This window comes from Heterocephalus glaber, unplaced genomic scaffold (genome assembly GCF_053883595.1).
Source record: "Heterocephalus glaber isolate CG9 unplaced genomic scaffold, H.glaber_assembly_v1.0 deba00000122, whole genome shotgun sequence".
Taxonomy (NCBI): Eukaryota; Metazoa; Chordata; class Mammalia; order Rodentia; family Bathyergidae; genus Heterocephalus; species Heterocephalus glaber.
This window is the reverse complement of record NW_028258138.1, coordinates 9463906-9478584: the sequence shown is the minus strand read 5'-3', so window position 1 is coordinate 9478584 and position 14679 is coordinate 9463906. Positions and strand designations below refer to the sequence as shown.

Below are 14679 nucleotides of genomic sequence, written 5' to 3'. Positions count from 1 at the left end.
GAGCACCCTGCCTGACTCTTCCCCCTCTTGAAAGAGTGTTTGCTTTTCAGGATCCGACTCAACTCAGCTTTGTTTAATCAGCCAGTCAGTAGGAGGGCTTGTAGCACTGTAGCTTTTTCATTTTCATAGGTTTTGACATTTTTTGTCCTGGCCCTACCTTCCCTGAGGGCAATCTGTTTGAAAAGGAAGAAGCCAAGGTGAGGTGCGTAAAGATGCTGTGTGCCATTAAATGTGGGTTCTGGTTGTTTTAATTTCCTAGTGGGTCGGGAGGGTGTGTTATACTTTCTGGGTGCACTGAGGTCTGCTGTCTCAAAACTCTCTTTGCCATAGAGTCTGGTTAATCAGATAATTTTGTTGACAACTTTCTCTTCTGGGATATAAATACAATTAATTGGATTCAGCCTTGGTCATTAACCAGTGGTGGTATTTATGATACTGCTGTGAATTCTTAGCTTAAATAACCTTGCAGGTAGGGAATTTTAGTTTAGGGCAGGAAAAGATGCCTTTTCTTTTGTTCTCCCTACTTCTTTTCTCTGTTATAGAAACTTCACTAATTAGAATCTCCAAACTGTGGTTTTCAAAACATGATTTGAGAACACTTTGGCTTCCTAGGGCCTCTTGCAGGAGGTTGTAGTGAAAGTAGTCCAGTTGACCCTGGGACAATATGGGTTTGCGCAAACTAGGTCCATTTACTGTATATGCAGATTTGTTTGTTTGGGATTTGTGAGAGCTTGGAAAAGCTCTCAGACAAAGTATATAGCCTATAAATATGGAAAAAGACTAAAAAGATATGTCATGGATCCATAAAATAGTCTGTTTTATCTTTTAGTAACACATTATCTATACACAGGTCTATTTTTAAAAGTAAGAGTTTATCAAGACATAGGCAACCAAATACTTAAAGACCATACACGGCACCATTTGCATTTAAGGGAAAACTAGAATTGCAAACAACCGTAAAGGTGCTATGTTATATTTGATCTTAGCCAAAAGGCCAAGAAGTGATTAAGGTGCTATATTGTACCATAACTGCTCAAGGTCAGCGTAAGGCATACTGTGCTGCTGTGATAATTTCCTGACTGACTCTTGTTGCTGTTGGTGTGAACTGAAGTTTGTAAAACTCTCTTTAAAATACTATATGATACTTCTGAAACCCCACTTGAGCAGTTTTTCTCATGTAAGCTTTTTTTTTTTTTGGTACCGGGGATTGAACTCGGGTCCTTGCGCCTGCGCAACAGGCGGCAAAATGACTGAGCTAAATCCCCGGACCCTCATGTAAGCTTTGTGTCACAATAAAAGTGATCTCTCTTGGTTCTTGTATGCTTTTCACTGCATCTACTACATAGCATACAAAACATATGTAAGTGGACTTTATCATTAAAACTTGTGTTTTACTAACTTTATCAGTCAACATTTTTAGGCACCACATACTAGGGAGAACAGACAATACACTATAGGTCTTTGGGAGAGGTTTATTTCCCTCAACATGATGGTGTTCAGGTCTTTGCATCTCGCAAATGACAGAATTTTGTTCTTCCTTGTGGTTGAATAGTACTCCATTGTGTAAATATACCACATTTTCTATATCCATTCATCTCTGTGGGCATCTAGGCTGGCTCCATATGTTGGCTATTGTGCATTGTGCTGCAGTAGACATGAATATGCAGGTATGCCATCTCCATACTGATTTCCATAATGCATATACTAGTTTACCTTCCCACCAGTAGTACTGAAGGCCCCCCCAAGCTTACCAGCATTTATTGTTTTTTTGTATTCTCCATGGTAGCATTGTGATGCAGTGGAGGGATGGGGGTAGGGGATGGGGAATCCTAGTGCACTGTAATTGGATTTGCATTTTGGAGAGGGGCAGTATGAACTTGGTATTTTTAAAATGCATGAAACATTTAATATTGTCACATAACATTTCATTTAATGATGGACAATGTATGAAATGTTGTAAGATTATATGACCCAGTAAAGCCATTGCCATCTTAATTTATTTAAGTGATTTTGTGCCACAATGAAATTGCTCAGAATGTATGCCACCCCCGGTGTTAACTTACATGTGTTTGTATTTAGTTTCATTTCTACTAGATTAATTCTGGCTTTTTTTTTTTTTGGTGGTGGTTTTTCAGTACTAGGGATTGAACCCAAGGCTTCACATATGCTAGGCAAATGCTTTTATTGTTGAGCTACATCCCCAGTTCTTTTATTTTATTGTAGATAGGGTCTTGCTGTAGTCTCAAACTTGGTATCCTCTTGCCTCAGCCTCCCCAGTAGCTGGGGTTTTAAGTATGTGCCGTCATGCCTGGCTTGGATCTTTCTGAGATACAATATCAGTATTAACAGCCTTTAGTACTATATGAAGCAAATAGGAAAACACTAGTATTTTAAGTGTGCCTTCAGTAGTAGTCACCTCTCTGGCAGTTTGCATTGTTGTATGTGAATGATGGCTTCACATTGTATTAGAGACAGTAGGAAACAGGGTTCCTTGAGAAAAGACAGGAGTAATGAAGTAAGAGATGCTCTTGGGGGAAGGTATGATTAATAGATTAATTCATTATACCACTTTAGCATTTCTACCATGATGGAAATAACAGTTGTGATCAAGATAAAGGTGCTTGATCTTCTAAAGCTTACATTCTAGTTAATGAAAGGATATTTACTGATTGCCACAAGTGCTGTTAGATTTAAAGTGTGTCAGAAGTACCTGGGGTAGGAGGGACACTTTATTTTTTGTTTTGTTTTGTTTTTTGGTACCGGGGATTGAACTCAGGTCCTTGCGCTTGCGGGGCAGATGGCAGAACCCCTGAGCTAAATCCTTGGCCCTTAGAAGGGACACTTTAAGTGATGAGGATGAGGGGCATAAAAAAGAGAGTGAGACTTTTATCAAACAGTGTGCCCCCAGGAGATTTTGAGAATTGCAATAGGAATGTTCATGTGAGGCTTGTAGAAATACGAAAATGGAGAACCATTAATTAATTTAGCAGAAGAAACTTAAGGCATGACTGCAAAATCAGTAAGTTTTAGCTATTCATCCAAGGCTATATAACTCATTAGTGAATAAGCTGAGAACTGTAATCTTGTTTTTCTAGTTCCTGTTCAAATGCATTCATTTTTTTCTTTTCTATGTTTTTTTTCACTTGAATATGTTCAGCCCCCCACTATCCCTTGCCAAAATTGTTTCATTGACATTGTAGTAGGTTGGAAGTTGACATTAAGCAGCTTGGGGAGCTGCTTTCAGATGGGTGAGAGAAGCCCTTAAGAGTTACCCACAACTTCTTAGAATAGATGGGATTAAATGGTCTCGAGAACTTATAAATGAGATGGCAGCAAGATCATTTGCTTTCTGTAAACCATATGCTTGTACAAATTGGACACACCACCAGCCTAAAATTTTTTATTTTAATACATTTGTAGGTTTCATCAAAAAAGGGAAGCTGGAGTTGGTAACTTGAGTTGATTAGATTAGGGGCCTGTGGATAGAATGGTGAGTTGTAGAATTGGTTCTGAGACCTGTGGTAAGTTGAGGCTGATGGTATTCATTAGGTGATGCCGTATGTGTCTTCCTGATGACCTTTCATTTGGAGAATTCACATTTGTATCTAAGTCAGTGTCCAGGCTCATGGCATTATTTTTGTTGCATTTTCTGGTGAGTGGTTTGAGGCTCTGCCAGCTTCCTCAACCTATCACAATGTGGAGCAGAGGTTGGCCAGATGGTAAATAATTGAGGCTTTGAGGCCATATAGTCTCTGTTATAGATCTGCCTTTAAGCACAACAGCAGCCATAGACACTATGCAGATGCATGTTATAGCTGTGTTTCAATAAAACTTTATTTGCAAAAACAGGTAATGAACTGCGTCTGGCCCATGAGCCCTGGTTTGCTGATCCTGCTTTTGTGAAGTAAGGTATATGGGACATGTTGAGCAACCCTAATAAACTCCTACAGTACTTTTTCCGTCTCTAAAATTTGGGTAATTTGAAACTACAGCGAAATGAGTGTGTCCATTCAAGCAGTCTACACTTTGACATTGACTTACCAAAGTTAACAAAATGTGTTCGATATTTTTGTGAGTTTTGTTCTTTTGAGGCGGCCTAGCTGTTTTTTTTGACAAATGTAAGAAGAAAATCTTATTTATTTCACAAGCTCTTACTTCAGAAAAGGGTACTCTCTGTTTTATACTAAAACACTTCAGTTGGAATTTAAACAAGATAAAAGATATTGAGATATATTCCTTTTTAAACAAGCAAAACTAAAATTAAAGTTAAGGATTTTGATAACTAATCAGAAGACTGTAGTCAGTCAGAGGTGTTGGTTTTTCTTAGACCTCTTCTTTGGAATAATGTATTTTTCTTGCCTCCAATGTATTTTGAGCTAATTGATAGAATACCAGGTCAAGAAACAGCATCTTTATAGAAATGAAATATCCTGCTGTTAATAATGAGGCTTCTCCAGAAGTAAGGAAATGTCTTTGTGAATTAATGAAAAGTGAGAATTTCAGTAATCATGTGATTAGAGCCATATTTACTCAGTGTTCTTATAAGGAGAAATTTCCATAGTCTTCTTCCCTAGATAACATTAGTGGGAAGAGATTTGGACTGTGATTTTGTTTTCTGGAAAACTCTTTGTTTTATCATAAGATTGGTAAGATATATAAATAAAATGTTTCTGTCAGAAATTTTAATCCTGGGCTGCAATATGAAATTAAAGTAAAAACTTTTCTTTCTAATACTTTGTGTATTTGTATTGTCTTTGCACAATTTGTCAGGAAGAAAAATGTAGGGCCGGGGATTTAGCTCAGTGGTTCCTGCACCTGCCTTGCAAGTGCAAGGTCCCGAGTTCAATTTCTGATACCAAAAAAAGAAAAATTTATATAGTGGATTTTCTGAGGTCAGCAGAATACACACATACTTGTTCCACACTTCTCATTTGATACAAATGGAGATAATCCTTTTCTTTTTTTTTTTCCCCATTAAGTTTATTGGTACATTTTTGGTATAAAATACAGTTACATTCATCATTGGGATCTTGTACCATTACATGAGTATCTTGATTCTTATTTTTTTCCACTTCCCCTGCCCTCCCTTCACCCCCTCCACCCTTCCCTATTTGCAAAGACTTTGTTTCCATTTTTTCCTTTTCTCATATTTTTTCTTTTCCCTTCTTTCCTTTCCCCTGCACCTCCCACTTCCCCTGCACCTTTAGACCTTTTCTTCCACAATATCAATTATACATTTTAAAAAATTACAATATCAAGATCTAGGAGACATTACTACAAATTTTACAGAATTTAAAAGGATATAGAAAGCATATTTCAAAAATCTGTTTTGAAATAAATTTGACAACTTCTAAGAAGTACCTTGGAAGACAAATTAATGAAACTAACTCTGGAGGAAATATAAAATTTGAATAGCACCTATTAAAGAAAGTATATTCCTAGCTTGAAAATTACCTATATGACAACAGCAGGCTCATATACATTTTAACTGATAAATTATATCAAACAATTAAAGCAGAAGGAGCACTTCTCCCCTCATTTTAGGAACTCAACATTGTACTAATCCTAAAACTGGATAAAGATAATAGAAGAAAAAAGTATGAACATAGATAGAAATTTGTTTAACAAAACAAACTATTAGAAGTCAGATCTGGCAGGATGTAGAAAGTGGTTTTGTTATAGGGATGGCAGTGTTGGTTCAGCATTGGAAGATCCACCCCCAAAAGTCATCATTTTAACAGAGGAAAGGAAAAAGCCATATGATCCTGTCACTAGTTGGAGAAAAAGTATTGGACTAAATTCTACAGCTGTTCATGGTAGAAGCTATCAGGAGGCTAGAAGTAGAACAGAACCTTCTCAACAGATTAAAGACATGTACTCCATACTTCCAGCAAGAATGCTTTATATGAATGGAGAAGATACAATGCTTTCTCCTTAAGGTGGGGAACAAGGGCAGATATGCTTACTCTTTATCTGTCCATTAAACTTTGAAACCTAGGCCCAACCAAAATACTCTGGCAATAAAATGACACAACTAGGATAGGATTGGCAAGGTAGAAGCAAAATCTTTATATATAGATGAAATGATCATCTACAGAGAAAATACTAAGAAATCTCTAGGAGCCCCTAGAACTTGTATTTGAATTTAGCAGGATTAGAAAACACAAGGTATATATAAAAATTCAGGTCTGTGTATACTTGCTATAAATGAAGAATTGGATATTGAAATTTAAAAGTTATGTAGGAGTACAAAGAACCTAGAAAAGTTAAAAAAAAAAACATTGTTGGAAGAGGTTTAGTATGTAATTTTAAGACTTCTTCTAAAGCTACAGTAATCAAGGCAGTGTTGGTGTAAGGAAAGACATATAGATCATTGGAATAAAACAGAGAATCTAGAAATAGAACCACACATATATGGCCCACTGAGTTTTGAAAGATTATTTAACATTAGTATTTTATAGAATATAAACTCAATTCAAGAGCCGAGGAAGAGAGAGTGTTTTCAGCAAACAGCACTAGAACACCTGGTATCCATATATAAAAAATTAACCTCAACCCTTTATTTCCATACATAAAAATAACTTGAAGGGATCTATGAACCTAAATATGAAAGCCTAAAAGTATAAAACTTTTAGGGAAAATGTTTATGAATTTAGGGTAGGCAAGAACTACCTAGGATACAAAAGACATGATGTATAAAAGAAAAAAATTGATAAATGAGCTTCCGTCAAAATTTAGAACTTTAAATGACAGCATTAAAATGAAAAGTAGTCCTTAGACCATATTTACAATGCATATAACTTATGAGCAGAATATATAAAGAATTCTTAGAGCTCATTAATGGACAACCCAATTAAAAAGTAGACATAAGATGATAAATAGCCAGTACAGCACAAGGAAAGGTGTGCAACTCTAGAATCAGAAGAATACTAATCAGTACAATAACAAGATTGAATTATACACTCATTAGGGAGACGAAGTTAAAAGTTTTAAAAGCCTTGTCATGACTTTTTGTTGGATTCTCCCCCTTTGTGTTTAATTTGTCACCCCCAATGGATTCATTCTGCTGGGTTTCCTGGGGTTGTGATCCTCATTGTCTTCTCCTGGGGTATTGTCTAAAATTTTTTGGAGTGCCAGTTTGATATTCATGAAGTTCCTGAGGTGCTCTTTATCATCATAGTTTTTTATTTCTCCATCAATTGTGAAAGATAGTTTTGCAAGGTACCTCAATCTGGGTTGGAGGCTGTTTTCCTTTAGGGCTTGAAATACATCACTCCAAGCTCTTCTTGACTTGAGGGCTTGCATTGAGAAGTCTGGTGTGATTCTGATGGGCTTTCCTTTGTATATGATTTGTTTCTTTTCTCTCACTGCTTGTAGAACTTTGTTCTTCTGTTGGTTTTCTGGAATCCTACCTATTATATGCCTATGTGTAGACTTTTTTTGATTAAGACTATTTGGAGTCCGATGTGCCTCACTTATCTGTATGTCAAGTTCTTTTCCCCTCCTTGGGAAGTTTTCTGCCATCACTTGTGTGAACAGTTTTTTATGTCATCTGCACTCTCTCGTGTTTCTTCATTGACTCCAGTCAGTCTTATGTTATTGTTCTTTGCATGGTCTAGCAGCTGCTGGATTGATTTCTCGTGTTCCCTTACAATTTTAAAGCAATTTTTCTTTTCCTGGTCACTAATTGGAATCTTTTCTTCTATATCTGAAATTCTATCCTCACATTAGTTCATTCTGCTGTGCAGACTTTCGATGGAGTTTTTAATCTCTTGGAAATCTGTTTGCATCTATTTTATGGATTCCATTTGTTTCCTATGTTGGAATTCCATCATGTTCCTCAGCTCCTCTATTTTTTTATCTGTGTCCTCTCTGGATTTATTAATCATGTCTTGCATTATGAGCAAAATCTTTGTTGTTATCTGAGTAATTATTTCTGATTTCATTTTTCCCAGATCCCCTTTTGTTGCCAGTTCAGAGAGTCTAGGTGGTTGAGTATCAGATTGTTCCATCTCGTTTCCCTTTGGGGTTGCTATAGGTGATCCAGAAGTCTGTTTTTGAGGCTTGTTTACATGTCTTCTCATTTCCATGGGTGGGGGCTGCTTCTGGTGCCTGCGTGCCTCACCTTCTCTGCCCTAGGAGCTTGGGATGGCAGTGGGGGAGCTTCCTTCTGGGTGCTGGGACCGGCTCAGCTTCTCTGCCCTAGGAGCTTGGGATGGCGGTGGGGGAGCTTCCTTCTGGGTGCTGGGACCAGCTCACGTTCTCTGCCCTAGGAACTTGGGATCGATAATCCTTTTCTTAAGTTCCTTCCTGTGCTTCAAAATCTTGTGTCTTGCTTGTGTCCTGTCTCTTTTGTATTTGTTGCCTTTGTCTCTGCTGTACCTCTGTCCTCTCATGTTATGCTTTGGCAGATTTCCTTTTCCTGTAGCAGCCTCTTCCACTTACTAGCTGCTTTGTCTTGGCATCTCTTTTAGGCCCAATTTCAAATCTGTAAACCTTGGCTCTTTTTTTAGTAAAGGTCAAATAGATAACAATAAATTACTAGACCAGTGTTGGGCCTATAGCAGTCAGACATATATGGTAGCTGTCATCACTGCTGTTACTGAAAATTTCTACGTTTTAATCTCTTGACTGGCCCATTCCTCCTTAACTTATGATTTGCTCCTGTGTTTTCTCTCTTGTTCTCCTACACTTTCGCTCAGACTTGCTTGCCCCTTGAGTTCTGGCACTGTCCCTTTGTCATTGCCCTGTAACTGTACCCTGGGAAACTTTGCCATCTGCCTTCCGTCCCCATCTTGCTAAGTTCCCATGCAGTCACCACCCTGCAGCTCTTTGTCTCCATTCTCAGCCCCATATTCTGGAGGCTGCCTTGCTTTACTTTCCTGTGAGAAAGCAGGCTCCTGATTTTTCTTGTCCTACTTGATGGTGTGCTTTAAATTTGCTTCTATGATTTCAAGTCCTCTTGTTAGCCTTCAGATGTCTGTGTTCTTTAAAGTTTTGTTGTTGGTTTCCTCCCCTCCCCCTCTATTCTCCTACGGTGAGCTCACCTCGTTGTAGCCTGTAGAACCTTCTGTGTGGATGATTATAAAACATGTACATCTAACCCACCTGTGTTTTAACCTTAAAGTTTATATCTTGAGAGGTCAACCTAGGGAGCCATGGTATCCCAGACTCAGTGTGTCCTAACCCCAGTTCTTTTCGTTGTCCCTTGACAGCTTCTCCAGATTTCCTTTAGCTGCTAATGACTGTGCTGTTCTCCAGCCTGGTGGAGAATATTTCAGTGTCCCTTCCTCACCTCTCACCCTCATTCTCCACATTGCACTAGTTGGGCTTTTCAGGGTTATCCTTGTGTTGTTTCTTCTAACATTTTTTGTTTATGTGTATGCATAGAGATATATTTGGAAAAGAATTCACCAAAATGTTAAATCTTTTATCTCTGGATGATGAAGTTTGAATATTGTTTCAATTTTGGCTTTGGTTTTTATAACAGACCTGTATTACTTATATTCTTGTTCATAGCCTGCTGACTTCCTTCTCAGCCCTCCTTGACCTCAGCCTGTAGGACTCCTAGCTTTTTCCTTAGTGTGCTCACACTTTGCTGCCCTTGCTGTTTTAATTGTTTCCTGGTTCGTTGGTTCATTGACTCTCTAGTCTTCACTTTCAGGGCTGCTGTCAGGTATGCTTTCCGTAATGAAGCTCTTACCCAGCTGAGTGTGTTTCTTCCATGAGCTTTTGGTTTTTCTGCCTTTTGGTCTTGATGTGTATTTTTGTGGTAAGCTCTTTAATAGATTGTAAGCTCCGTGAAGGCAGAAATTGGGTTTTGTCCTTTCCCTTTCAGTTAGTCTTCCAGTTTTTCCTTGGAAACAGCTCCTTTTGCCACTGGCTGTGGTTTTGGTGGAGAGGTCAACTACCACCAAGATACTCTCCTCCTGGAATTTGATTTTGAGTCTTGAGCTCCAAGAACTGACAGTGATTGGCACTGATTGAGCCCTGCTGAGGTGCTCTGAAGAAGCCACTCATTAGTTCCTGGTTCTCCAGATTTTCCTTCATTCCTGTGAGAATCTTGTATCCTTACTATAAAAAGGTCTCTATTTTAAGTCAAAGCTTTTTTTTGTTGCTTTTCCCCAGAGATTCCTACCAGTAGAGCTGTTAGGATTGGAACCTAACTGGACTTAATCATTCTGGTTCTCATACTGACTTTCATGGGGTTTTTTCTCTTCTCTTTAAATACAAAAATAAAACACAGCCCGAGACTGCTGCTGCTTTGAAACGTACAATAGAAGCCCTGATGGACAGAGGAGCCATAGTGCGGAACTTGGAAAACCTGGGTGAACGAGCACTTCCTTACAAGATCTCTGCCCACAGTCAGCAGCACTGGAGAGGAGGGTAAGTTTGTTCATGAAGCATGTGGAATGAGTTTGATTGGCTCAGTTAAGAATACTGATTAATCTTAGGAATTACCATAATTTCACCATTAGGACCCTCTTGTGTCAGGTGTCTTTAGGTGCACACTGGTACTGTAGCCGTGTTGTGCTGTGAATAGGGTACAGTTATCCTGGCCTTTGGTAGATAGTAATCAGAACAGAAACAGCCTGTGCTAATGAGCAGCAGGCTTATGAGCTCTTGATTATAGGAAGCTTTTCTTGTCAGTTTGAGCATATTTTCTTTCTGACATTGCTTTGCCTTTAAAACAGCTCAGTGAACAATGTGTTGTCTGCATACTCAGTGGTTCCTTGTAATTACATAGGTTGCAGATAAAGTATATTTCTTTTGACCAGGTACATAATCAGAGTCTAATCCACAAGAAAAAAAACTTGGCTTTACTATTCCAGCTAATGATCACAGTTTACTGTGCTGGCATTTTTTTCACCCACAGGTTACAGCAACTTCCTCAAACACATCAAGGATGTGATTCTCTAATAACTGTCTTTGAAAACAGTTTAAAATTCTTTGAAAACAGTTTATAGGTTTTGTTTGAAGCTTCTCTGAGCCATAATGGTGTCAGTTTTACATCCATGATTTTTGCTATTAAGGAAGGATCTTCTTACATTGTGATGGGTTTCCCAGAAGTAAATGTTAGGGAAGATGGGAGTCAGTTCTTGGTACAGTGGGAAAAGTCCATAGGTAGAAGACTCTCCTCTCTCCTGGTACTCTGCAGCTCTGTGTGTACTAGAGCAAGTAAGTAACTTAGGTGTCTTTCAGCTTCCTTGGGCCTGAACTCAGGCAGTCCATTCTCCCGTCCATTTGTCATGGAAGCAGGTAAGATAATCTCTGCAGATGTGCTCTGTGGGCAGAACATTGCTTTAGCCTTGTGAATGTCCTGGTCATGTGCAGTTGGAACTCATGTGACGAGACCTGGGTGGAGTCACACCTCACACTGAGGCTTTCTAGTGCATTTAAACTGTCTCCTGAGATGTGGCACATACTACAGACCTCCTCCTTTGATTGCTTTACTTTGTTTTGTGCTAGTGTTCAGCTTCTTGAGAGTTTCTCTGAAAAAGAGTGCCTGAGCATTGCTAGGCAACAGGAAATGCACAGTGGCGGGCCCTCTTTTACACTCGTAATGAGGGCAGGAGATTGGGGTAAAGATGTATATGAAACCCACCTACTTACCTGCTTACTTGCTTCCTTCCATTTTACCTTCCTTCTCTTTCCTGCCTTTTCTTTAACTTAACAAAAGGATGTGGCTTTAATAGCAGGTTATGAATCCTTTTGCCTTTTTGTTTAAAAAGAGAACATAAGCCAAGTGCAGTGGTACCAGTAATCCCAGATATTTGGGAGGCCGTGACAAGCGGTAGGATCACTTGAGTCTGAGAGTTTGAGGCCAGGTTGGACAACATCACAAGATCCTGTCTCCCCCCAAAAAAGAATGTGTAAAATCTGGCCAGGAAGTGCTAGCAGGTTCTTGGGTGGAAGGCCCTAAACAAGGAGACCAGTTTCTTTTTCCATGTGTGCTTGCGGAGTGTCCAGTAGGGGTCTGCTTTCTGCCCTTTTTCCAGGTATAGAAGCTGACTTTGTTGAGAGCTATGGAACTAGCATCCTAGAATATGCACATTCTGAGGGAGGAGGTTTGCTAGGGATCAGACCCAGGGCCTCCTTGTGAGGATCCAGCAGGTGCTTTAGTGCTGATACATCCTATGGCATGTGTGCAGCACCAGGCTGTTTGTGTCATTGAAAGCTCTAAAAGGTTCACCATCACTGTCCTAGTCCTCTGAATGTGCATTTCTAACAAGTGCCTAGGAAATGCTGATGCCTCTGTGCAGTGCTGGTACGTACTGGGGACAGGGATGGGGCGTGTGTGGTTTTTCTTTATAGGTTGAATAAATTCAGGTCCTGGAAGAAGCACCTTGTATTGGATTCCTTATGAGGTTTGTGTTCCTCACCAAGGACTGTCATAGTCAATGAATTCATTGGTATTTAAAGATTATGTTTCTGGTTATTTTATTTTAGACTGCTCCACAAAGTAGGAGCAACATTTCTACAGTGAATTACAGAAGAGAGGTGGCCAGCCACAGCAGGGAAGGGTCAGGTTTTAAGTTTTCTTGCCGGGGATACATCAACATCTGGTGTTTATTTAAGTAACTTGAGTGCTTTTCATACTGTAGAATCTGAAAAAACTAATTATAAGATAAGGTCCAACAAAAAGGAGGGGAGGGGCATGATCAGTTAGATGTGGGAAGCCTTGATGATTGTATCTCTTCTGGAGATTCCCACACTGGTGTGCAAATGGTGAGGTGCACTTTAGTAAGATCTCTTTAGTTAGATCAGTTTTATTTGACCATGTTACCTTTTGTTTTTGTAGCACCCATGAATATACTCCATAGTACTTTTGGTAAGAACATTTGAGGGCTAGTGTATGTGGAATTACCTGAATAAAGATTTGGAATTGGGTGGTGTGTCCAGGTGTCTGCAGTGGGTAGCTTAAGGTTAGTGGATGTTTTCTTGGCTTCAGCCTGTCCCCCATAGTCATTAACCTCAGCCACACTTATACCAGGCTTTTTCTTCTTTTGACAGATTCTTTATGTGCATTGCATATGGCCAAGAAGATATTGCAGACATTCATTGTGTGGATTCTTATATACCAGGGTGTGCTACATGCTGGCAAGGCTTACTTTTTAAAAATGGTTAAGAAGAAACAGAATGGACTTGTTGGATATGCACTTAGCATTCAGAATTTTGGCTTATTTTCAACAGCCCTGGAAGCCATATATATATATCTGTTATTTTGATGGTGCATTGAACTTGATTGAATCTTGATATGGGAGTGCGAGAGTCACTTTTTTAGCTGGCTTATGAAGCGAGCCACAATGCCCTCTCAGAGTCCACATTTCACGGTGGTGCTGCTGGTATCATGTGTTTATGCTTTTACATTTAGAGTATAGTATGTCCTAGTGGTATCCATAGGTCTCAATAGTTTCTGTGGTGTATTTAGGCATGGCTCCTGATGTCAAGGAGTTTTCAGTTTAATTGAGTACTTGGTTGCATAGTGTTAACCTAGGCACTAGCAAAGGAGGTGTGTTTGAAGGTGCCTTGAGCAGCAGTAGTATTAGCTTTCTTGTTGCTGGTTTTCAGTATCCAGCATTCACAATTTAAAGGAGGAGAGGTTTAATTTGTCTCACAGTTTCAGGGGATTCAGTACATGGATGGCCAGCCTCAAGGTAGAAGCATTATGGTAGAAGTCCGTGATGTGGCTGGGAAGCAGAACAGGGGAACAGAGCTAGAGAAGAAGAGGTCAAGGGCCAAAGACCCAAATGCCACACCATTACTTTCCCAGAAGTATGTTTCATTAATCTTCTCCATGAATCCCAAAGCCAGTCAAGATTATATGTTACCCTAACTGCCCTACCAGCCCAGGCTGACAACCACATGTCTATGTGGCTGATAACCACATAGTTATTTCCCAGCATATCGGATAATTGATGTCATTCTCCCATCCCTGCTTCCTCCCCAAATAACAGTCCCCTGTTGCACGCAGGCCAGGTAGGCTGAAAGGGAAAGGATAGGTAGAGCAGTGGTTGAGTAGGAGAGATCTGCTGCTTGAAGAATAGTAAGGAAGTCTTTCCAGAGGAAGATGGAATAATTTGGAAGTGGTACCTGGTATTTATTATTATATCAAGTCTATTTCCAGTTTATGTCAACAATAAAAATACAGTCACTATATTCCAAATATTAATTTGGTCCCCACTTTAGAAACAGGTTATATTCCAGAAATGTATCTGTAAGTCTATTTATAACTGTGAACTTGTTTTCCCACTGGAATAAAGCTTGATGTCTAAGTTCTCAGACTGGTTCACAGAAATTTACTTAATTTATAATCTCAGTTGCTATAATTGGGTGGACCATTTATATGCAGCTGGGGACCATTTTCAACTTGTTTTTTAAAGTGCTGCTGTGTTTCCCCTGGCAGCAGAATGGTGCCTGGGTCTGGTCACCCTTATTAGGGATGAGGACAATATCTTACACACTTGCAACTTTTACTTACACTATTTTTTTTCCCCCCAAGGTCCATACATTCCAAGTCAGTTTCCAATCAAGTCATGTGAACTTACGAACTTCGGGTGGAGTTGACCAGATGCCCCTGCTGGTTGGGCTAGGTCAGTGTGGTTAGGGATTTGGATCTTCTGGACCAGCTTTCCAGACAAAAGCTTCTGGCCCCATTCACCACCTCTTGCCACCAGA

At 39.4% G+C, this 14679-nt stretch overlaps 1 protein-coding gene across 1 annotated transcript in view; it reads left to right on the top strand.

Moving 5' to 3' along the window:
• The window catches only part of Mrps6 (mitochondrial ribosomal protein S6), a 72467-nt gene that overhangs the window by 48152 nt on the left and 9636 nt on the right, over window positions 1-14679 (top strand). Inside the window, exon 2 of the mRNA XM_013071312.2 lies at window positions 10247-10386. Coding sequence (XP_012926766.1) covers window positions 10247-10386 — 140 coding nt within the window. The remainder of the gene's footprint in view (window positions 1-10246; window positions 10387-14679) is intronic.